Below are 24,519 nucleotides of genomic sequence, written 5' to 3'. Positions count from 1 at the left end.
AGAGGAATTGACTTGCACAGCAGAGGACAAAATGCTGCACATTTCAGTACTTGTGTGTGACATCTAGTTCAGGATACAGAAGTCCTGCTGCACTGCCCCGTGTGCCCCTTTTGGTTGAGTTTGTCCTCGGACTGCAAAAGTGTTTAAGAAGTTTAAATTTAAATTCCACTCTATAAATGAATATGATGTTGAAGGAAGCTTTTTCCTCTTCGTAATAGGTTTTCTAGAAGGACTGAAAAGCAGAACATTTATTTTTTTTAACACTAGAACAATATAAATCCAGCCTAGGCACAAGATTGCTAAATCCTGGTTTTAGGATTAAAACTAGTATTCCTTTTAAAAAATTGCATTTTTCCACTCATCATTCTGGTTGCAATTTACAGTGCCCCACATGCAGCAGCTCACAAGAACTGGGCCTACGTGGTGGGCAAGGAAGGGTGGGGAGCCCCCTCCTGCTGAGCTTCCCTGCAGTCCTCCCTCCTCCAGGCAGGGCCAGAGCTGGCAGTGCTGCTGTCACAGCTCCTGCCAAAGCACACGGTGCCCTCGAGTGGCTGCAGCATGTCCCCAACAGCTCAGACCTGCCAGGTGCCTGCTGAGATTAACTAAAATAGCCCAAGTCTATATGATTAGTTATGAGAATAAAAACTTGCAAAATCATACCAGACATCAGGAAAAGAGCCTTAACCAGAGCTGAAGTGGTGTCCCGAGCTGCACTGTGTTTAGGTGTTGTTGGAAACTATTTTAAGGATCCAATGGCCAAAGTAGTGTTTTCCTTTTTTAATAATAAAGCTGCAAACACAAACTTTTACCTGTAGTTTAATGTTTATATAGTGATGGATAGCACCTAGAGGCCCCAACCAACATTTGAGCCCCCTCAATGTCTCTGCCCCAAGGAGCTTACAGTCTAAGCATCAAGAAGCAGAAGAGAATAATAACCATGTTTTCTTTTATAGATCAGTAACTCCAATCCAACACAGGTCAAGTGATTTACCTGCTCTAAGGCACAGGAGGTGGGGTGAGAATTAACCCAACATCTTTTGAATCTCTGCTGCAGATCTCAAATGATATTCCTTTGTGTCTAGACCACTTTTCTCTTAGTAAAAAATCGCCCCTTTGGAATTCTGTGCCTGAAGCTCATTAAGTTTCAGGACTCCTGTCCAGGTTAGGGCCAGAGCTGCAAGGACACAACAGAGAACAGAGCTGTCACAAGCACAGCTGCTTTACATACTTTACTTTTCTGTGGTCACCTCACAGCTTTGGGCCCTGAAGCTGCCCCAAGACAAGCAGGTCTGGGTCCTCTGTACCTTAGCCTGGAGGATGATCTCCTGTCTTGGTTTCACCTGCTGCAAGAGAAGCCCACATCTCACAAAGAAGCACCAGTTATGCACTGGTTTACTAAACATGGTCCACTCTATTCCATGTCCCCACATCTGAACACTTTGTGTCAGTAAACACAAGATGGGGTGCTGGTAGGGAAGGCTGGGAGAGCCCTTTCCTTTGAGAGCTCCTTGGCCTTAGCTTCCATTTTTCTGCTGTTTTAGGGCTAGGGATTGGCAGCTATGTCCATTTTAGACTTCTGCAGAACCAGCAGCAAGATAAGAGCTTGTGTTTACATGAAGGGACTTACTATTTTATTTCAGCTTTGGTAAAAAGTTCCTGACTTGGAGGTAGCAGCAGGTTCAGTTTATTACTACATGCATCAGCAAACCAAACTAAACTGAGCTGAAAGATACACATTGCTGAATTCCCACTCTCTACCAACAGATATAACTGCAGCTAATGGAAAAAAGACAAAGCTATTATTATTTTGCACTTTAAACTAAAGAACTTCAGTTTCATACTTAGTTGAAAGCTTTAGAAATCAGCACCAATCTCATTGTATATCACTGCCACCTGCTTAGTCACCAGTCCTATGTCATTTGTCAAATGTGTAAAACAAGGAGATGTCAGATGCTCCGTGTTTACAGGGATAACTGGAAGGTAAGAACAGCCATTAGCAGATAAATAACAGTATTCAATAAACAAATACACATCAACTGTATAGAGCAGTACGTTAATTCACAAGTTAGGTTGTATTGGTAGTCGAGGTGGCAATATACAATGCAAATATGAAAGTATTGTCACTTGACAGAGTCCTGCATTGTCAGGGAGCTGTTTATACAAGAGGGTAAATGAAACGCTCTGACCATGGAAGCTGAACAGTCATGCATACAAAAATGATCACTTTTCAGCTATTGCACAAGTAGTGACACTCTTTAGACATACATAGGAGGATTCTTACAAACTGACATCAGAAAGACTGCATGCACCATCTTTCAAGGCCTTATGTGAACTATACATACACAGGAGTTGCTGTATACTGTGAATACATTGTGGATGTGTATAAATTCACATAAGATTAAAAGATTCATTTGTAAATAGGAAGGTTTCCACCAGCTTATGCTTTATTTTATTCAGAAGGTTTCTTAGTGTGCATACTATTATAGATAAAACACATGACACCACTTCAGAGTTGAAGTTTCATGCAAGCATCATTCTAAATGCTTTGGTAACTGGATATTCCCAAAGGACAGGTTTGGTTAAACCAAACTGATTACTAAAATGTGAATGTGACTTGTATTCTTAAAAGAAGGATATAGAATATGGCTAATAATTTCACATATTTCACAAGATTAAAAAAACCCTTTTCAAGTGGATTGGGTTTTCTAAGCACAAATAAAACCACTGCTAGTACGGTGTACAACATTTAAAACCCTGATCAAAATCACTTCAGAATAATTGTGCATTCCCCAAATACATCAGGTTGGCAACTGAGGAAGGAAATGAAAAATTAAATGAAGAAACTGGCATAAGAGGGGTAAATTCTCTCTGTACCACAAGTTTCATAATAAAATACTGTCTTATCTTTTAATTTTAGACATAAGGATTTTTATATCAGTCTGGTTTGTTTCTAGATGACTGAAAGTTTAGATTAAAAAGGTGTTTACACAATATACACATTTCATTACTTACAAAGAGAAATAAGCTTAAAATTTCATATTAAAAATACAGTAGGGTTAGTAGCACCATGAAAAATGTTTTTCAAAACTGCAGTCTTGTTATTTTAAACATACTCAGTGCGTCGTGTTCTTCTCTATTCTCTTGGTTGATCAAAAAGGTGCCATTTGGTACAGGGAGAGAAATGAAAAAATTCATCTTCTGATCCTTTGTGAACCTCAAGTGTTCTTTTCTGTTTCCAAGAGGTCGATTCTTTCATCTTAGTCCTGCTGTCAAATACGTACTGAACAGCCCTTAGTTTGGCACATGAGTGAGGTACACTTGAATTTGCATGTTTAAAACAGTTTGGATTTGTTTTTTCTTTTCTTTCTGCACAGTAGCACCATTGTTGCAGCTGGAAGACAGTGCATCTTAGGAATTTTCGACTGTTTTATAAAACATTCTCCAAGATGTTACGTCTTCTTCATGCAAACTTGACAACGACTAATCCGCGTCCTCAAGTCTCCAGCTTTCAGTGTCTCAGACTGAGGTTTGCTGGTTGACACAAAGGAAAGGTTGCATTAGGTTTTTCTTTGTTTACAGTTCCTTTCAACTTGTACTGAATTCACTGTTTCATATAAAACTTCAGGATGTGAGCAGGGAATGAGTCCTGAACTTGAGTTTTTCTAAAAGGGATCATTCACTGTCTGTTGCCAGCACCAGGTGACAGATGCTCAGTTGTGTCAGTGTCCCCAAGGTATGCTAAGAACCTGTTTCAGTCTGGCAGATGATGGAGCACAAACACAACCCAAGGGGAAGGTGAATTGTGTACATTTTAGACTGTATCTGGGGTCTGTTTCTGGCCTTTAGTTGAAGGGTATTTTAACAACACATCGAAAATACTGCTACTTAAATACAGTCAAAGCTGTATTTAAGTGGTAGCTTTACCAAATAATTTATTTTCATTTTGAAAGGGTAACAAGACAGGAGATTAATACAATTAGCATAATATGTGTGTACACAAGTCAAATACTTTAAAGTTTCTTTAAAAAAATAGAATGAAGGAAGTTGTTTTAATGGGAGGGAGAAAACAGTAGAGAGAGAAATCTCAAGGGTGCATGGCAGCTACTAACAGGAAGTTTTCACTGGGAAATTACCAATAATCAACTACCCAGAAAAGAGTGATGAATTATGTCAAGTACCCTGATTGTAGGTGTTACAAAACCAACTTGGGGCCACCAATGCTCAGAGCATAGTGCCAGCCCTGTGCCACAAAGCTAGACTTTTCAATTAGGTATCAGGAAATATTAAGAGTGTTTTATCAGCATACAAACAGGGCAGTAGCTATTTATTTTATGAAAGGAGATGGTTCTTCAGTGAAGAAATGATTTGCTACTCAACTTGAAAGGGAAAAAGTTGGAGGGGCTGAGAGACTCCAGCTGAAATGCTGACTGCAGAGAAGCTGAGGACATAATGGCCACTCTGGCTTCCTTGCAGCCAAAATGCCATTCTGTTTCCTTCTGCAAAGTGGAATAAAAGGCTGGCTATGGAGGGTAGGAAACCTTCATATAAGATTTTTAAAAACAAATCATATGAACCTTTGCCTTAAAAGGTTTAAGTAGAGTTGATCTTGCCCTTCACTTCCATCCCTTGTGTATCTGTGAACCACTTTTCCAAATATTTGAGCTTATTGAAAGGTTTGGCAAGAAAAAAGTCAAAGTTCTTTTGGTCTCCAAATATAGTAAACACAGTAGGACTACTTTCAGAGGAGGTGCTACAACAAAATGTGAATGAGAGTTGACACAAAAAGAATCTGGCTCCTTGCAAAACAGAATGTGCCCTAGCAAGTTTTTACATAATATTAAAGGCTTACCAAAGAAACACTTGAAAAACTGGTTGTGAGGGGGGAAAACAAGCTAAATTATTTCCCTATATCCCTATAAACAAATATCTTTTGATCTTTGGAATAAATTTAGTTTCAAAAGCATTCATTCCAGAATAAAGCAAAGGACAAGAAACAGGTTTTCTTACCTGAACATTTCCGCCACCTCTACAGTTGCCAGCCAGAAGCTGTAGGAATTGGCATAATAATTACAGGTGCCCCGGCCATGGCATTCGATGAACGGCGCTGAGCGGAATTCCTCCAAACAGGATCCAGGCGATGCCAAGGCCTGGCCAGAGCCCTCTGCTCCAGCACTCGTGTGCTAGTGGAGGAAAGAGAACACAAACAAGGATCTTAGGTGTTAAAAACTGAATGGCACAGCAGTCAGCTACTGAAAAGTCACTGTTCATTCTTGGCAGAGATAATGTGGTGTCAGGCACCTCCATAAACATCAGTGATGCTGGGACCTGGGTACTGTCAGTCTTGGCTGCCTTGGTTAGTGGACGAAGGTAAAATGACAACCCTTGCAGTTCTTATCAGTGTCCTAAAGCAGCTGAGGACACAGGTGGGCAGGCAGTAGCTGCTTCTGGAGTAGGAGGCAGTTCTTACCATCATGAAAGAGTAACCAATCCAGAGGGAGTCCCAGCCTGGAGGACATGAAGGGATCTGAATGGTCTGGCTGTGGACAGCTATCACCATAGCAGGAGCTTCACACACAACACATCTGGACACAGGGGAATACCAGAGAAACATGTGATGTTAAAATATAATAGGAGTATGTTTTATTAAGAATTTTTACACTGAAAAAGGGAACAAAACTCACCTGCAAGAAGCTCACCTATTAATCTAGACTTCTATTTCTCACATATTTTGTGACTGCAGTAAGAGTATTTTGGAGCTCAAATCTGTCTGTATTTCCACTACATTGGGTAAAATACTGAAGCAGTTCCTGAAACAGAAACTGGAAGCTCAAAGTCCCCAAGTGAGTGCCTTAATCCTAAAGCCAATTGCTTCTATGTTCTTTCCTGTCCACAGTGATCTCACTGCTGACTACAAAGCTTGCTTGTTTGAGAAAAGCTGTACAGCCTCTTCTTATCACTGCTGCAGAGAGATGAACCTCTGCAGACAATGAATACTTTAAAACAAATTATTTTTCTAGTCTCTCCCAGAACAAAACATGACAGATTCATCTCTTAATTCCCAAGCTGCATGTTGGAAACACATGGCTGAGATGTACTGTTTCTCCAGATACTAAAACAGACCTGCTGGCCTGCTTTGCCTCACCGGCTAATGAACGGCTGAATGCTTTGCCCAGTCAGTGGCTCCATGCTCATCGGCATTGACTCGGGGGTTGACAGCCAGTAGGAATAGTCATTCCTTGATGCAAAGTTACAAACATTGTTGATGTTGCAGAACATGAAGGGCATTGTGCTGAAACGTCTAAGACAGCTCCCAGCAGTACCTACAGAGTAAAACACATAAGACAGCAAAGTTTTCACTTCATTGCTTTTTATAGCAATTCTTTCAGAACAGTACTTGTGGATCCTTCCTCTCCTATGAGTGCACAGCAAGTGCTATCAGATTGTCACATGGGGGAAAAACTTCACTTCTCCATTTTGGTTTATATTCCTTCATCCTGAATTACCATATGCATCCTTTGGAGATAGTAGATCTCAGTATGCAATCCCCATTCTCATCTAGAAATCTCCAAGACTGCTATGTCTTCAGAGAACCTGAGCATTCAAAGAAGCAGCTACAACATGTTTCCTCTTAAAGAGAGAGCATAGAGAATATCTCACCCAAATCCTGGCCGTGTGCTCTCTCATTTCCTTGCACATATAGAAGAGAGAATCCATCATATATTCTTGATGTTCCCTGAGGACACAGTGGTGTGTCGCTGGTCTGGCTGTGCCGAGTTATAAGGAATCCATGAGCAACAGAAGCTGTTCCAGGAGGACCAGGTGGGCCTTGTAAGCCATCAGGACCAGGAGGTCCTTGTATTCCTCGTGAACCTGTTCACATGAGAGAAACACAGCACAGTGTTGATTAACACCATTGCTTGCTCTTTTATGACCAGCATAGCTCTGGAAGGTTGTTGGTCTTGTGATTAAGTGCTTGTGTGTTAGGGCACCTGGTAGTTGTTAACACTGTCTTCCTGGATTTTTTTTTTTTTTCATTTAAGCTTGGTTGAATCAGGGAGATTGTCATAGGTGGTTGTAACAGTGGAACTTCTCTGTGTTGTAGGGGTATTGTGAAGTTAAATATTCTCAGGGCTGTCAGGCACTGCAGAGGACATGGCAGCCACCGGAATTACTTCAGTCAGCTTCCCACTTCCAAAATATACCTGTGTGTGCAGCTTAAGATAATGTTGAAATATCTTGCTCAAGATCACAAAATAAATGGTAGAACCAGAAACAGGGGCAAGTCTCACTCCAAGCCATGCTGTGGTAACACCTGAGCCAAAGCCCATCAAAATAAAAAGCTGCTGCCAGTTTTGGAATACGTTATTAAAGTGGAAAGAAGCTAGAACAGCCTTGAATGTGAGCAAAAATGAGTCAAATGACTGAGAAATGTATCAGAAAAGGCTGTTCTTGAACACCAATATCAGGAAATATAACTACAAATATTCAGACTGTGTTATTCTGCAGCCATTATTTACATTTTTTTACTAAAATAATGCAAACATATTTCATAGAGCTGCTCAGAGAAAAAGGAAAAATAGGTGTTATGGATTTTTGTATACTTTTAAACTGTTTTAGTTCTAATTAATTTTTCTCATAGGATGTAATACAGAGCTACTTAATGTCTATCACTTCTAGAAAATTGTCCCAGTGCCTAGTCTGATTTCTCAAATCCTAGTTCAGTAGTTCTAGGCAATACCTAAATGATAGTCCAATCTCTGAGTTTGGTGAAACTCTTTTATGAAGTCTGTTTGTTCCCACTCATAATTTCCATGCAAAATAAGCATTATTTTAAGCTCTCTCTTCAGTTTTTTACAATCTTCATTATCTCCTCTGCATCATCTATGTTGCAAAGGGGAAGCCATTAAGCTTGAGGTAAAGCACTTGACAATGTTACTCAGCAATGACCAGCAGTGTGTTGGTGCTGAGAATATTCCAAATCAAAGTATGTTCCGGTGCTTGTAATATTTCTGCATTAAGGAAATCCTAAAATTATGATTTTACCATTATTTCCATGAAGCAAAGATCTTATTTCCCAGTATTGACCTCCATTAGAAATGGGAGTCTTTTTCCAGTGAGTCCTCATAGCATAAACACCCTACCTGGCTGGCCTGGGAGACCTCTCTCTCCTTTACGTCCTGCTGGACCATCAAAACCAGGAAGTCCATCTCTCCCTGGGTCACCAGGAAGACCAATGGGACCTAGAACACACAAAGCATAGCTGAAATAAAAGCTCTTGAAATCTCACTACAGAAATCTTCAAGTTGTCAGTGACTCATCTGTTGCTTCTTTATGATAACATAAGAGAAGAAGTGTCCATTAAACCAGATGTGTATAGTGGAATCCTGTGTTTATCTGTTATCTATTAACCTGCATTTCTCTCTTGCCCCTTGCTGAGGTCAGTAACTCATCTCTGCAGCCTGTGCCATGTCACTGGCACCTGCACTCTGGTAATTTCTGGTCATGTCCTCTGCAGCCACCTTGGATCGTACCTGGCAATCCCTGTGGCCCTGGCAATCCAGGTGGCCCTTTGGACCCAGGCTGTCCTGGAGGACCTGGGGAACCAGGATCACCTTTGACAACAATGCTTCGTCCAATGGTACCTGGTAAACCTGGTGGACCTGAGAGAAGGAAGATGGGTATTAGATAAACCAAGGTGGAAGACAGCATTAGAAGCAGTTTCTTTATTTCACGATCAGAAGCCAAGAGCTCCAACATTGCAAAAAAGAAAAGTGTATGTATAAGACAAAAAAGTACTCTTGGTGACCCCCTCTAAGGACCCTCTCAGAGGATTTAATTCATATAGACTGGATACAGAATATAAAACATTAGAATTACTTGTAGGAGCTAAAAAGGACAGGTTGGAATTACGTTGAAGATCTTGCTCACTTCACTTTGACTGCTGGCTGAGACCAACTCATCTACGTAACAAATTCCACTGACAGGAAGCAAAAGTGACAGTGCCACTACACAGGACTCCTACCTGGTGGGCCTGGCAGTCCCTGGCTGCCCGTGAGGCCAGCGGGTCCCGCAGGTCCAGTGGGACCCTTCATACCTGAAACATCAATTCACACAGTTACCCAGTGAAAGAACATGCTGTTCTACAAAGTCTGCTGCAGGAATGACCTAAACAGGCTGTTACTGTGTCCGGAGGTTTTGCTCAAAATGCTGGTTAAATACCTGGGAATACCCAGTGAAATACCTGGGAATCCTGGAACGCCTGGAACCCCAGGGTCACCCTTCATTCCATTCAGACCTGGACGACCAGGATCCCCCTGCAGAGAAGAGCCTCATGTTATTCCCTCATCTCAGCAGATCCAGAGAACCAGAATGGAACAGGTGGCTGGGGACAGCAAAGCACACTGGGGGCTGTGGAGGGCTGAGGCCATGGGGGCTGTCAGTGCAAGTGGGAACACGAGGCTGCGTCAACAGCTCCCACGGGAACATAGCAGGGACATCCTGCCTATGGGGGATAGCTGAGGAAAATATCCTCTTCCTTGCTACAAGACAGTTTGGCTTTTATTAAACTCCATGTTCCACCCAAATATATTCCATTATTATTTGATTTAAAAATTAACTAGGTGAAAACTCCATTTCTTGTCCTACCTGGCGTCCAGGTGGTCCTTGATCTCCCTTTGGACCAGTCAGGCCAGGTGGACCAGGTGGACCTGGGTTCCCTTTTTCCCCTTTAAGTCCTCCACTGCCTGGTGGCCCTCGTGGACCTTCTGGGCCTGGTGGACCTTAACATTGCAGAACAAATACGCACACATCAGTATATATCATTCATTCTGCCCAAGTTTGTGCCTTCAGTGTTAAAAAAAAAACAAAAACAAAAAAAGAAAAAGATATTTTGGCTTAACTTCCTAGCTCTATTTCAGTGCTAAATTCAGGGTAAACTAAAAGGAAAACAAAGAGGAATTATTTGCACTACCCAAATCAGGAACCAAGGCCCCTTATCTAGCTGATGAAGCAGGTCTTTCCAGAAGGCAGTGCAGCTCTCCTGCATTAGCAGCTGACTGGTGACCAGACCAGTGTCTTTACTAGGAGCCAAGAAACCCAAAATTAGATGGTACAAATATCCCCTCTGCTGACCAGCATTACATTCACTATGTCTTAAGTGCTTCTTAACAGCCTGAATTCCTTTTGTAAGCTAGTCTCAACACTAACACAGTACAGTGTAAACATTGTAGTGCTGCTTTCTTGTTAGAATTAGACACACCTATTAAAGAGCTGTCTCCTGACTGCTGGGCAGCAGGAAGCTTGTCATTCTGCCTTGCCTACATAACCTGAGTTGCAGAAACTTCCTTATGTTGAATGACTCTTCCTGCAACTGGCTTTTTAAATCTTCAGTAGACTTACACTGTGTAAATCTAATCGAGAAACTGGGCTGGTCTTTAAATATTTTGCCTTTGCTACAGCCACATTAATCCGGAACAAAGCAGTGGGTATAAAAGAAAACTGATATCTGGAGAACTCAAAGATGAGACCTCCACCTTTGTCCCACCATCTAAAAGGAAGGTAACCAGTATTAATTTGTGGCAAAATAAACCATAAACAAGTGCAGCAACAGCTAATAACATTTTACAAGTTAGAGCTCATAATTGGATTAACAAAGGATTTTTTTTTGCAGGACAGTGCTATGACATTCTCTCCTGCATATGAATCTAACATTTAATCACTGTGCTGGATTTTCAGTCCTCCTGCAATTTTGAATCTCCTTTGACATCCTCATAGTCTATACCCAATAGATAAATTTGATGATTTGTGTTTCTGCATGCAAATTTGATTATAGAGTTCCTTCCTTTTTTAAATCAACAGCAGTTTTGTACCAGATTTCACACATATCCTGTAGCAGTTTCAGCTACAGAAAACATCCCATCATGCAAGGATTTTTTGTGTTCATTTTGCTCCTTCATACTGGTCTAGTACTGTACACATGCAAAATAATACCAGATTACCATCTGGGGCATGCTAGTCAAACACATACAGTCTGCAGAGTAACCACAGCCCTTGAAAAGACAATCCCAGAATCACAGGAAAACATCTGTTTCTCTTACATCAAGTGCAATGCAGTAAAACAAATTGCCCGAGTTAAGAGTCTAACCTGGAGGCCCTGGAAGGATCAGAGTTCACCAAAGCCCAATGATCGATGTTAGAAGGGTCAGACATCACACAGTACAAAACAAGATTACTAGTTAGAAATAGTACAGATGACAGCATATACACTACACAACAACCCATTTCACCAGCATATTTTGTATTTACAGTATAATCCACATGCATGCATAAAACCACACATGAATACACAAACATAGGTATTTTCAGATACTAGTTATTCTGGTGACTAGGCTCTACTGAAACTAATCTGACACTTCATTTAACAGCAAACTTAAAGCTTCACTAGAGAACGTTTTATTGCTTTAACATTACAGCTAAGGCCTATAAATGGTTAGTCCTTCTCACAACAGGTTTGGACTATGTAACCATTTCACTGACAATACTCAGCCTCACAGGCAAATAGGTAAATTATGCAATACAACTTACTCCTGTGCAAAGTTCTGCTTTGGGCAGGGGGGGGAAGTGTGACTAACAGAAGGACTTATCATCACTAATCAGGTATGAGCCTCAACTATATGTGAATACAATTCCAGGAATGAAAAGTAGGCTTAGGCCCTCGTTGAAACTGTAAGCAAGATTGACATGGATCAACAGGGCTGCAAATGCTGTAAGCAAAAATACAGCAGAACTTGCAAATTTTGAATTTGTCTTTACTGTTGGCATTGTTTTGTCGTGATAAAAATATTTCAAGATGCTAATTTACCTACTCAAGATTATATGAAGAATGGCATGTGATAACACCCTTAGAAAAATTATTTAAATGCCCTCTCTCAAAAGATAAGCTGGTTGTCCCTACAATGCTCCTAAGTTAATATATATTTTTAGCTCCTGTGCCACTTGCATATTTCATGTCAGTGAAATGATTAAAATATATCAACATATCATCATGCAATTTGCAGCTAAAAACTACAACAAATACACATCAGGTTTACCTCACAGCACTATTTCTTATATATTTGGTAAATTATTTTAAATACTAACTGTAATACAGTTGTTAAAAATAAAGACATGGACATTTCATTGTTACTGTTAAGTACTTATAAACAATATTTTACTGATAGTTAAGTTCTGCTATGATTTATAAATCAGTCCTACACATGTTCATCACTGAGTTCTGGCTGATCACAGTTACAGGGTGGAACAAAATTTGATGCAATTGCTTAGTTCCTCTCAGCACCTCATGATGGCAGCTCTCTTTGAAAGTGTGGTTACTGCTTGGGTGACCACAGTCAAATTAAAAGGTAAAGCCACATTCTCTTTTTTTGACATGGCTGTATAAAGATAGGATTCAAACATCAGGGGCTACCAAATTTGCTACCTCGTGGTGCTTAGGACAGCAGGCTGAAAACAAAAATGTATTCCTTTATTAAATTTCCATGACAGTTCTTTGCTGCCTGAAAGTCATCATAGCAAAACCTAAAGACATCATTATTAAATAGATATACCAAGTCATTTTCAGTCTAGACATGTTTCATGTCTAGATGTTAAAATCTTCCCAAGTGCCAGTTTGTGTTCCATGCTGATACACTAAGGTTACAATAAATGTCTCACCAATTCTGTCCCACTGCCCTAGTGCCAGGGAGGACATGGCTGTGAGCTTTATTTTCAATAAATACTTGTGCAAGGAAGAACTTTTCTCATTTCCTCTAAGTGGGCTAGTGAAGTGAAACAATGGAAATAAGGATTTTTCTGCACCGAAAACTTAAAAGGCTCTAAATTGGGAATCTAAAACACAACTGTTAGTCTATATAAATTTTCCTACCAATACTGTTGGTATAAAAGAAGCATCTAATTTATTTAAGTCACTTGAGAGTGTCCAAAATCAACAGTAGCAGGTGCTACAAAAATGACTACTGTCACTTGCCCAAGCTGCAACACACAATTATGTAGCAAGTCATGGGAGGACAGTGCAATGTGCTTTTTTAAAAAAAGCTGAAAAATCAGAATATGTTGTTTCCAACTGCACTGAGGAAAAAAAAAAATGCTAAAAACAAGTTTCACAGCTGGGGACAGTTTATAAAAGCCTTGCAAATCTAGACTCACATGGTCTTCACCATGGGCAGAGCAACTGCGTCCTTCCAGTGTCAGTCCCACAACATGGAAGATGGCTGAGAGCCAACTCTGAGCATTTTTTTCCCACCACAAATTAAAAGGTATGTCTGAAACATGACTCTGCATATCTACATTTAGACACTACAAAAGTAATACATTCATTTCCATGCAAAGTTATTATTTTGGAGTTACGGGTCTAACCTGAGGGACCTGGGAGTAGGGGGTCAGAATTCACCAAGGTCATCATTAGAACAAGGGGAAAAACATCAAAATTGTTAGAAATATCAACAAACTAACATATTCAACTAAACCTTTCTTTTTAGATTTAGCTCAATATTCCTTTACATACAGTGTGCAAAACACCAAACTATTATTATTTATAGCAAGGAAAATAGACATGTGGAATAACAGCAGTGTTCTGTTGCCCTGGAAATTGGCTTAATTTTATAATGAATTAATAAATCTATGCCAACACCATCTAGCAATGTTTATTTTAGGGGTAACTCAACTGGAGTCAGAGAGCAACATCATGTTTAACTTCATCTCTTTTACTAATCTTAGAATATACCCAGAAGTCAACAACAAACAGTACACGCAAACAGCTTCTGGTTTTATTTCTGTCCCTGGAAGGGGTAATTTGACAGCCACACAGCTGCTTTTATGAGTAACTGCCTTATGCTGAAATGTTACAAAATCAGCATTCCAACAATAGACTCTGTTATCATTGGAAACAAAAGGCTGGAGTGCTGATTGTACCAGAACTGCAATAATAGTTTGGTTTATCCACATTAGTTCACACGTAACTAAGCAAAACAAATGCTTCACTTTATACATTGCATGCAACAAAAATGAAAATAAGAGAAAGAAAGAGAAAAAGAGAGAGAACATGGCTGAGCAGAACCTCACTGGTTGTTTCCCCTGCTCATAAGCCTGCACAAAATGAGTCCCACCATTGCTCCACCTTCCCAGCTGATCAGAATCAGTAAACTTGATTTAGGCAGGGAAGTGTGAACAGGATGAGCAGCTCCATAAAACCCCAATGCTACAGCAGAGCAGAGATCTCAGTTGGTTCTTCTATTACACCTCAGAGGTTGCTTAGCCTGATGTACTTTTAAAGATGACTTTGAAGTATGGAGACGTCCTCTGTATAAGAAACTTTTAAAAATTAAAGCCTATACTGTTATGGACCAATCACTATCCTAGGCCAAAATTTGAATCACTGTACTACTGTATACAGAAGAACTAACAAAATCCAAAGCAAACAGGGATACAAATGTGCTGCAGGGATGCTTTGCTGCCTGGTTAGAGCCCCTGGGACACAGCAGGGAGTCAGTTCCTCCAGGAAAAAGGGGGAAGGCTTGCACTCCTCATTCTACTAACCAAAAGGAAACGAGGAAGACATTGTTCCTGGCTGGGGATTATTAACCCATAGGGTGGTTGTTCTACATCAGTCACACACAAAACAGTTTTAGGATGAAACACAACTGAAGGATTTTCACTGGCACTAAAAGAAAACCTCATTATACTGGCAAACAGCACCCCAGTTCTAAGGTGTTATAGATTAAAACCAATGTTTATAATGACTCTTTTTAAATACACAGTTAGGGTATATGAGTTCATAGCCTACTCTGCAAAAGAAAAAACTCATATTGCCATTGGTAATAACATATGGCTCAATTCCAGCTCTAGGGAAAATATTTTGATAAAATTTCATTCAAAGAAACATTATTGAGTGTGACTGCCTCCTCTTGTGTCAGAAGCGAATGAGGAAAATGGGACTCTTTAAATCTTTTCAACTGTATACTGCAAAGCTAAACTCTCCCTTGATACCCAAAAATCAACAATATCTGTGTTGCAGCTATTTTACAAATGTACTAACTCAAAACTAACTTTCCTCAGAAAAGTCTTTTATTTAAAGAATAATTTGAGGGCAATAAATAAAAATATTGCCTCACCATTAATCTGCAAAGGAAAAAAAAATCCCTGTCATCAACCAACAGCTTGGTTTGAAAGCAGTCTCCTTTAGGGAGATCAAGCCTGTTATGCAAGATGAATCTTAGATGTAGCAAAGTACTTCTGGATTTAAGGTCCAGAACTAAGCTTGAGCTGGAGCTGTGGCAGGTTCATTTAAATTAGTTTTTTTTCAAGAGCAGTATCTAAATGCAAATAAACATTCTGTAACGCAAAATAGAAATCAATTTCTAACACAGGCCAGCCAGGTAGGTGCTCAGCAATGTTAACTCAGTGTAGAATTTTCTCATTCCCAGAATTAGTTGGTGCAGGAATAAGATGCAAACATGGAATGGAAAGATGAACACGGCACGATGGAGCACAGAGTCCACGGGAGCCACATGACACAGTGGAGCAATGACTGGTGTTACATGGCCTGGAGATGAGGAGCAGTATCCAATCTGACCATGCTGGGATGCTAGTGGGAATTGGATTTTCATGACTCTTAGGATGATGGGGCTTGTTACTTTTGGTTTTTTGTGCGCGGTGACGTTTGCTGATCGCGTGACAACACTGCAAAGGTCTCAGATGTTCAGAGGTGCTCGTGAGTGATTATTGGGGCAGCATGCGGAGACCCTCCCACGTGGGAACGCCTTTGATTTTTGCTGCCAGGCATCCAAAATTTAGAGAAACTGAGGCTAGTTATATTTATAGATACTGGGTTTTTTTGGCAACATAATTCTCTGGTTGCCCACACACCTATGCCATGAGGCTTGACCTTATCCATCCAAATAAACTGAGCCAATTTAAAGGCTGATGACCTACCAGCAAAGTATCAAAGTCTGATGTTCACAGATATGAATCATGCTCTTACCTGGCCTTCCTGGAACACCTGGTGGGCCAGGGCTACCTTTAGGACCTTCTAGAGGTGGCCCTGGTATTCCTGGTGGACCTGGTGGACCCTGCAGACCAGGGAATCCCTGGAAACCTGGTTCTCCCTTCGGTCCTGGAAGTCCAGGGGGTCCTGGTGGGCCAGGCAACCCCAGCTCTCCTTTTTGCCCTGTAGAAAGTCATATTTGTGAATACTGTTACAAGTTTATATAAAGCCCAAAAGCCAACTTGCAAAGCCATTTCTCTCTCTTGCAGAAGGCACAAGTCTGGCCACAACTCCCCTTATTTGCAGGGTGAGACAGAGTAAAATTGTCTAACATTCAGAAAAGAGTGAGGGCTAATATTTCTTGCAGGAGAAAGCACCATAGCTTATAACATGTTAAAAAGCCAGTGATGCTGTAATTCATAAACATCCTTGGAGACTGTAAGCCTACAAATAAGGCTTTCTGTAAAGAAATCTGTCAGTATTAAGACTTTATCCTTTTTTGAGATATTGCTGAAAATTATGACATACTTGCAAAAATTTCAAGTAAGCCTGGAGAATTTAGGAGCTTTAATGCTACCAGAGAAGAGCAATGTATCAAGTACCTATACTTTCAAAGCATCTTCATTTGTCATCTGTTGTATGAATTTACTGACACCAATCAGCAAAGTTCCACACAATGCAATATTGCTCTGTGTGCATTTGTTCTGGCTGCACAATTGCTAATTGACAAAATACAGTGGTCAGTAATAAACGGTCTTTATTGCTGTGGTTAATTTAAAACAGTCTGCTGAGGAAAAAAAAAATTATTTGTAGCTATAGCATTCGTTACAAAAAAAAAACCAACATACTCTTCTTGGTTTTGGTGTGTAAATGTATTTTACATTGAACCTTTTTAGCAATAGGCAACAGAAAAGCTTTACCTGACAATCCTGGGAGCCCTGGGGGTCCTGGACGCCCAAAACCTGGTAGACCTGAAAAAAAGACAGATTTAGACAAAAATTAATATTTAGCTTTCAGGTCTCCAGGAATGGGAATATGAGGCTTAGAACAATGAGTGCAGTTCATCTAAATAAGTGATCCTTGAGATTGCTTGGATTGTCATTCACTTACCAGCCTTCCCCAACGTTGGAGGTTTTGCTGCTGAATGCATTCCTAACTTTCATAACTGTTTCCATCCCCTTGCAATCAATTCTTTCAGATTTTGGGAGTTACTATGTTTGCATTTTTGTCTGAAGATCTGTCTTTACAGCAGGGATCACACAGTTTATCCACTGTGTAACTGAGCTGAAGCAATACAGCTACCATGGAATACAGGAACAGGTAATAAAATCCAGGAGAGCTGACTGAATTCTTGTCCTGTGCCTCCCTGGCAGCTTGACGGCACCCTTTGTGAGCCACCCAGCAGCCAGGAACCACAGAACAGCTTTGAGGGTGTAAGGGCAGTTACAGGAAAGAAAGACTAGTGCAAGCAGGACATGTCAAAGCAGAGTGAAGAGGAGGAGAGAAACAGGAAGGGCACCTAACCTGGTTCACCCTTCTGACCCGCTGGTCCAGGGATACCATCTCGACCAGGCTGTCCCTTTTCCCCTGAAGGACCAGGAGGGCCAGGACGACCAATATCACCTAAAACAAGGATGGAACACATCAGCATAGTCTTGCCTAAACTGCAGTAAAGAAAACCAGCATCCCCTTCACCACCATCTGAATATAAAGGTGTGTTAATGCAATAAAAGATTTACAGGGGTGTAATCTTAAAATTAAACCTTTCTCTCTCACCCCTGACAATTCAGAAAAGTCTTTTAGGGCTGTGAATTTTCAAGAAATTACTGTTGCTAAAAATATAATGCTTCCCTTTAGAATAAATTATGATTTTGTTCCTATAAAAACACATTAGCCCACTGTAATACTTAGCATAAATAAAGCTGGTAAGTACAGAAAGAGTTAACTTCTTGTTTCAATAGCTAATGAATTGACAGCAAATACAAGTCCTCAAAAGAAAGTTAAATTTCTTTGTTGTTTAATTTTGGTGAATTGTGTGCAATGGTGTTTGAGCATGCGTGTACATATGGATACATTTCCATTATGAAAAAGGTAAGACATGAAGTGCCTTCATGTGTTGTGTTTTTCACAGAAGCAGCTGAACTCTGCTGCACTGTCCGTGCTCACCTACTGGCCCAGGTGGTCCAGGCAGGCCAGGATTACCTGGAGGGCCCTCAATACCTTTTGGTCCTGGAATTCCTGGTGTTCCTGTAAAATGCAGGCATTTCAATCAAATAATGAACAAAACTGACTTTTCAGCAGATGCTACGATCTGAGATGCCATAAGTAACAAACAAGTTAAGTTTACCAAGATACTGTATTTATGCTCATTTTGCAGATTTACAGCTGGTCAAGGAGATGAATTAGAAAGCAAAGAATGCACAGAAACAAAACATGCTGGTACAACTACTCTTGCTGGTACTCTCAAGCCTCCTCTTAACAGGCGAGTGCTCATGGCCAAGGACACAGCAACTCAAAAGTTACCATTGTACAGACAGATGTTTCTGCTTGACAACAAATTGAAAGCATTATGAGCTGGGATTGAATAGTTGTTTCCCAATCCTCTTTTCCCTTCCTGAAAAAGTAAAAATGATCTTAGAGTTTACCCTGGATTCTCACCCCTACAGCATGAGCTGAGTGGGAGGCAGGAGAAACACCTGATCTGTTGCATGTCTGCTCTGAGCAGCACCTGAGCCTGGTCAAGGCAGTGTCTCAATACACCTTGTGGCTGTTCAGTCTTTCAGGCATGACATGAAACAGAGGGTAAAAACTGTCAGGCTCATGGCCAGGTTTTGTTTTCTTCTGAGCTTCCTGCTGTCAATGACCACAATTCTAAATTCCCTAATTTTCTAAACCAAAGCAGCTCAAGCATGTTTGTAAAACAGCCTTTAGTGCTGTAAATGCAGCAGAGGCAAAAACTTTGTTTCCTTAAATTTTGAATGAAAAAACTGACATACACCTGTGAACAACCACTATTAATATTTTTTAAAGAACAAAATGTAAAACCTAATTTAATTATATTTCAGAGATTTCTCTTTATAAAATATTTTTTTGACAATAAATGCTATGAAGAACACTGCTAAGTCTTCCAGGATGGCACTTTTTTATTGATTCATGAAGAAAAAGATATAGATACTTCTTTTTTTTGACCCCAATATTTGTGTGTTAGAGGAGGTTAAGAGTGAGTGCTATGGAGAGTATTAACTAACACAGCTGCTCCATCCCCTCAGAGCAGATGAACAACTTCAGAAGAGACTCATAAGAGATGCATTCCCACACTTTTGCAGTGACAATTCCAACAGCATAAAGCTTGGAAGCAGCAGATTGCCAGAAACTCTGAGAAACTGGAGTCTCCCCCAGCTACCCACTGTGTTTAGCTGTTCATATTGATATTAGCAAGAGGGGAATTAAAAAAAAAAAAAATCTCTTGAGAATTACCTGGGAATCCAGGAAGGCCTGGTTCTCCTTTTGCACCTGGACTGCCTGGAAATCCAGGCAAGCCAGGATTTCCAGCTATGCCTTTAGAGCCTGGACTACCTGGGTATCCAGGCAAGCCAAGATCACCCTGGAAAACATTAAGCAGAAATAAGAACCCAGACTTCGTAAGATAGGAAAGTCCTTATTGTATGTTCCCCATCCTACCATCACATCAGGGTCACAAGTATATTGTGTACACCTCTCTTCATATCCAGTTAATGTCAATCATCTCAACACAAAATTAAGCAAAAACAGCAAGAGTAAAGACTTCAACAGTCTTCCCATATAATTTTGTGTACAGTATCATAGTTTTTCCTCAGGACTGGCCTATGTTAAAGAAAAAAGTATCTTCCTTTCTTCCAGCATGATCAGATTTCTACCCCATGACAATGCAGAATAAAAAGGAAATCAGTGCAGCTTTAGTCATGCAATGTTTTTGCTAAGTTAATTGTGCACAACATCAATTGCAAGGCATCAGTGAAGACTGTTAGACATTCTGAAGATCTTTTTGTCACTTTATTGTGGGTGGCACAAAGGATGATATAGGTGAATATTAATTAAAATACTTTATACAGACTTTAAAATTTTAAGCAGCAGCAATCATGCTGCATTATCAGTAAGTTATTCTTAAATGCATTGCTGAATTTTTTAGGAATTAACTACATAATTAAACAGGGGGACAATAATATTAATTATATAAATCCCTAGCAACTACAAAAGTGTCACAGTGAAGATGAGGCCACTAAATAAACCCAACTTGAAAAGTCTGGTAAACAATCTTCTCCTTTAACCTCATTAAGTTATATATAAATATTTCCACCTTTAAAATTAGAATTTTTTATCTCACCTGCAAAGTCCACCCAGCTCATTACTAATATATTTATATACATATTTACAGTTATACATAGTATATATTAAGTAACAGTTGAGGGGGAAAAAGTCAACACAAAATCTAATTTCCTAATGGAATTTTCAATTGGAAGGATTTTGTACCTTTGGTCCGGGGGGGCCAGGAATGCCAATGCTTGAAAGACCAGGGTCACCTTTCTCCCCTTTCAGTCCAGGAAACCCTGCAGGCCCAGGCTGCCCTGGACGTCCTGCTAGTCCTTGGCTGCCTTTAAGCCCAGGGGGACCTGTCCAAAAGATAAAATGAAATTAAAATAAATATAAATAGAACTTCTGCAGTAATTTACAGAAATCATTCAAAGTACAGAAACTGAACTAGAAATGCCCAATAATTTGACTGACTGGCCTTGAATACCTAATGTTATTTTACTTTAAGAAACAAACTAAAACAATTACCTAAAAATCTTCATTATGTATGTAGAGCTTTATGCAATCCTCATCTTTATTGCTATTATTACATGCTAGACACAAGCAGAGTCATCTTTGGAGTATATAAAAGGAGAACACTAGCCCAAATGAAGTAAAATTCAACACAGAAACTAACCTGGAAGACCCATCTCTCCCATAGCTCCTTTTAATCCTGGAGGTCCTGTTGGTCCTGGCTGCCCAGGAAGCCCCATGTCTCCCTTGATGCCTAGGAAAGGTGTGATTGAGTTAATTAATGGCAATAATTACAGGTTTCTGATATCCATACATTCTCATATGACCATGCTTATCATCTGATTACAAGCAATGGATTTGGAGGTGCTTTAGGCCTCATCCTGCTCCTACTTGCTCTTCCACACTTGTAGTAAAATATTCAACACCTTCATTTTGTTGCAAGCAGGGCCACTGCTTATTTGTTTTGAAGTAAGTCTAATGAAATAGGCTAAATCTCAGTCCAGGATTTAGTCACCATCTGAAAGGATTCTGGTGTGACACAGTCTCTCATGCAGAATGAACACATTATCTCCTCATGTGCAACAAGCATTCAGCAGCTTCTTTTACAGATTTAAATGCAACCTACAATGCCCAAATTAGATGAGTCCTGGATGTTAACAATTATTCCCCAAGCTCAAAAAATTATTTTGAGCAAGGCCTAGATTAGACACAGCAAGCAAGGACTCAAGATCTCACATAAATTGTTACAGCTCTAGGGAGAAGTGGTGCAAAACAGAATTAGTTTTCTTGGTCCTTGCAATTCTTTAAAGCAAATATTTGACATTCAGACAGCCTTTGCAATGCATCCATTTGGCCATTTTCAAAATATAATGCTTAGCAATATACAAAATAAACACACAAAGTGAAAGTCCTATTGGCAGGTTCTGCAGTCACGTTGCTTGCTCAAGCAGCAGGTACGTTTCCAGTCATCCTAAAAGGCACCTTAATCTTTAATGGGATCAGTTTAAACCTGCTCTTGCCTCTGTTTGAAGGGAAGAGCTTCAAGCATATGTTTGGATAATGACTTTAAATGTCCCAAAACTGTGCTGCAGTTTTAAGTGCAAATCCCTAAGGTTAGTTTAGATATAAGTGGATTAACATCCCAACTCCATGTGATGAAAACACATGCAAATCTCTATTCAAAGCTGTCCAGCTGAAGTCTTGTTTACTGACCTGGCAATCCTGGCACACCTGGTGGGCCACTAAGTCCTGGTGGGCCTGGGTCACCTGGGAGACCTTGATAACCTTTCTGGCCTGATAAACCAGGAATACCTCAAGGGTAAAAGACACATTTTATTATTATTACTATCACTACTACTGTATGTTTTCTTTTACCTTAAGAGATCAGATGTAGCTATGGATGAATAAAAACCAAATAGGATATTTTCCTCAGTAAATATAATTACTGCTAGCTTAGCAAAGAGAAGTATCACAGAACACAAAGTATTCGTTCTGGAAAATTTAAAATTACTACAGGACAGGAACAAAATAAGTAGACAAAAAAAGTAACTTCATGACTAATGCCAATATACTTCATTCAAGGGCTGTCTTCTGGATGAGCAGACACCATTCTAACCTCTGCATTCACCCAGATTATTTACATATAAGTTAAATTACATTGCTACAAAATCACTTTGGGACTAATATATTATAAAATTAATGCAGGTCTTTTAGTTGATTTTTATGAATTTTATGTGGCTGTTATCCCATAAGAACTTTGTGTTGCCCTGCTGACGTAGTTAAACCTGCCTTCCACAGGAAAAGAAAACCAGTGTCTTAGGAGCCTATCTAGGCTTGAGAGAAATTAATACAATAGGTAAATAAGCACAATAATGGCTGGGGCAACATTAGGGAAAAGCATTCTGGCTCTCTCTAGGGTAGAATAGTTTTACTCTTCTCAAGACTAAATTGAGAGTTCAAAGGAGACATCAGAACCCTTGGTGGGGGAGGAGGAAGAAGCCAGCAAGAATGAGAGAACACAGACTTGCCAAAGACTTCCAGGCTGCCAACTTCCCAAGCAGAAACACACACAGAGATGACATTTAGCTAATCAGTGGTTCAGAGAGACACCCAAAGGGAGAATATAGAGGTGGTGCAGAAGCAGATGACCTGAGCAATTTCATCCTATGTGGCAGAGACTGAAGGGCCTTTGAGACAGCAGGAATGCAGCCAGGACAGCAGCTATGTAAACTCTCTCATCATGCTTAGGAATAACTCCTAGAAGACTGAATTGTAATCCTGCTGAAAGCACCTTAGTGCTATTACAAAACTGCCATGTGCCAAATAACAGTAACAGCTAATGAACAAGGACACTGCAAACTAACCATAAAGAGGAACTTGGTCACAAAATCCCTTTTTTAAAAAGCCTAAATACAACAGCCTTAAACCACATTTATATTCCAAGTTATTTTTTTTTTTTCTGTAAGAATGAATGAATAGTAATTGCACAGCTCACTACTATGTGTGGAGGACAAACCACCTCCCCATATCCACATGCAAAGTGCCTTACCTGGAACACCCGGCTCGCCTTTTTCTCCTTTTGCTCCCAGGTGTTTGGGATCAAGTGTTCCAGGTGGGCCTGGCAGACCTGCTTCACCTTTGATGCCTTTCTGCCCCACTGGTCCAGGAGGTCCTGGTGGACCAGGTAATCCACTATTACCTACAGAAGGTACAGCCAACAAAAGGAAAAAGAATCGTTAAGTTAGGCTAATGTCTTTGTAATGGTTTTTCTTACATAGGCATTCCATGATTTATTAATGAGGTTGGAATTCACCAAAGGATCAGGCAGTTTATGGAAGGTGCTGCACAGCATCTTTAGCCCTGGAACAAGGCTGAGTGAATGGAGTGCACAGGGGTGTCTGCCAGCTCTGGGCAGCACAGGCAGCAGCTGTGTCTGAGCCATGCTATGCTACCAGCACAAAGGCATCACAACAGCTACAGCAGCTTTGGACTCAGAGCCTCCTTGTTCTGGAGAGGTGAACTGGGTTTGCTTCTACCAAACTTTCAAAATTCATCTCCAACAAGGGGGTTGGGAAAATGCAGAGGAAAGAGACTCTCTGTGATACCTATATAGCTAATTCTTGATGACTCCATAATCCTAAGCTACTGATTTTCTTTTTTCTGCTGTTTTAAGCAGATTTCAAAACACAATGCAGAAATATTGCCCTACTTCAATGCCATCAATCCAAAGGAAATGTTTCTAAAATAGCTACCAGTTCATGACATCAACTAAATAGTGATTGAATGCTATGGCTAAAAAATGCAAAGCAATTCTGAACATCAGCATTGTCACAAGACAATAACTTAGGTAGGTCCCAGAAATTAAAACCTAGATATTAGTATTACAAAACCTCTTTCAACACAGGATGGGGAAAACAGCATTTTGTGTCCCTTTAGGGGTGAATAAAACAAACATTACCTTTCAAGCCAGGCAGACCATTTCTTCCAGGAGTTCCTGGAGGCCCTGGCGGACCAGGAGCTCCCATGACACCCATTTCACCTTTGGCACCTAAAAGCATTGAACCAACCACACTGTCATTCTGAACAGAGATTCAAAACCTGACAGGTACCTTAAATTTGCTTCTCTGGATCTCTATGGTATTTATTAACCAGCACATGCTTGTTTGAAGGGGATTACAAGC

The 24,519-nt window shown here is 40.2% G+C and overlaps 1 protein-coding gene across 3 annotated transcripts in view; it reads right to left on the bottom strand.

The window, feature by feature from the left end:
• Positions 1-800: 800 nt before the first annotated feature.
• Positions 801-24,519, bottom strand: part of COL4A5 (collagen type IV alpha 5 chain) — a 72,698-nt gene continuing 48,979 nt past the window's right edge. For all 3 annotated transcript variants that reach the window (XM_085570883.1, XM_085570884.1, XM_085570885.1), the window contains 20 exons: positions 24,297-24,386; positions 23,388-23,537; positions 22,052-22,150; positions 21,003-21,092; positions 20,546-20,685; positions 19,514-19,640; positions 18,203-18,283; positions 17,561-17,659; positions 16,957-17,007; positions 16,034-16,219; positions 9,646-9,779; positions 9,242-9,314; positions 9,023-9,094; positions 8,532-8,660; positions 8,142-8,240; positions 6,658-6,870; positions 6,143-6,320; positions 5,468-5,582; positions 5,008-5,180; positions 801-3,531 (listed from right to left, as the gene is read on the bottom strand). In XM_085570883.1, the coding sequence (XP_085427009.1) occupies positions 3,450-3,531; positions 5,008-5,180; positions 5,468-5,582; positions 6,143-6,320; positions 6,658-6,870; positions 8,142-8,240; positions 8,532-8,660; positions 9,023-9,094; positions 9,242-9,314; positions 9,646-9,779; positions 16,034-16,219; positions 16,957-17,007; positions 17,561-17,659; positions 18,203-18,283; positions 19,514-19,640; positions 20,546-20,685; positions 21,003-21,092; positions 22,052-22,150; positions 23,388-23,537; positions 24,297-24,386 (2,381 nt within the window). In that variant the 3' untranslated portion in view covers positions 801-3,449. The remainder of the gene's footprint in view (positions 3,532-5,007; positions 5,181-5,467; positions 5,583-6,142; positions 6,321-6,657; positions 6,871-8,141; positions 8,241-8,531; positions 8,661-9,022; positions 9,095-9,241; positions 9,315-9,645; positions 9,780-16,033; positions 16,220-16,956; positions 17,008-17,560; positions 17,660-18,202; positions 18,284-19,513; positions 19,641-20,545; positions 20,686-21,002; positions 21,093-22,051; positions 22,151-23,387; positions 23,538-24,296; positions 24,387-24,519) is intronic.

The sequence above is a fragment of the Lonchura striata genome, chromosome 4A (assembly GCF_050655825.1).
Source record: "Lonchura striata isolate lonStrDom1 chromosome 4A, ASM5065582v1, whole genome shotgun sequence".
Taxonomy (NCBI): domain Eukaryota; kingdom Metazoa; phylum Chordata; class Aves; order Passeriformes; family Estrildidae; genus Lonchura; species Lonchura striata.
Note: the sequence above shows the minus strand (reverse complement) of the source record. Positions and strands in the feature narration are given on the sequence as shown.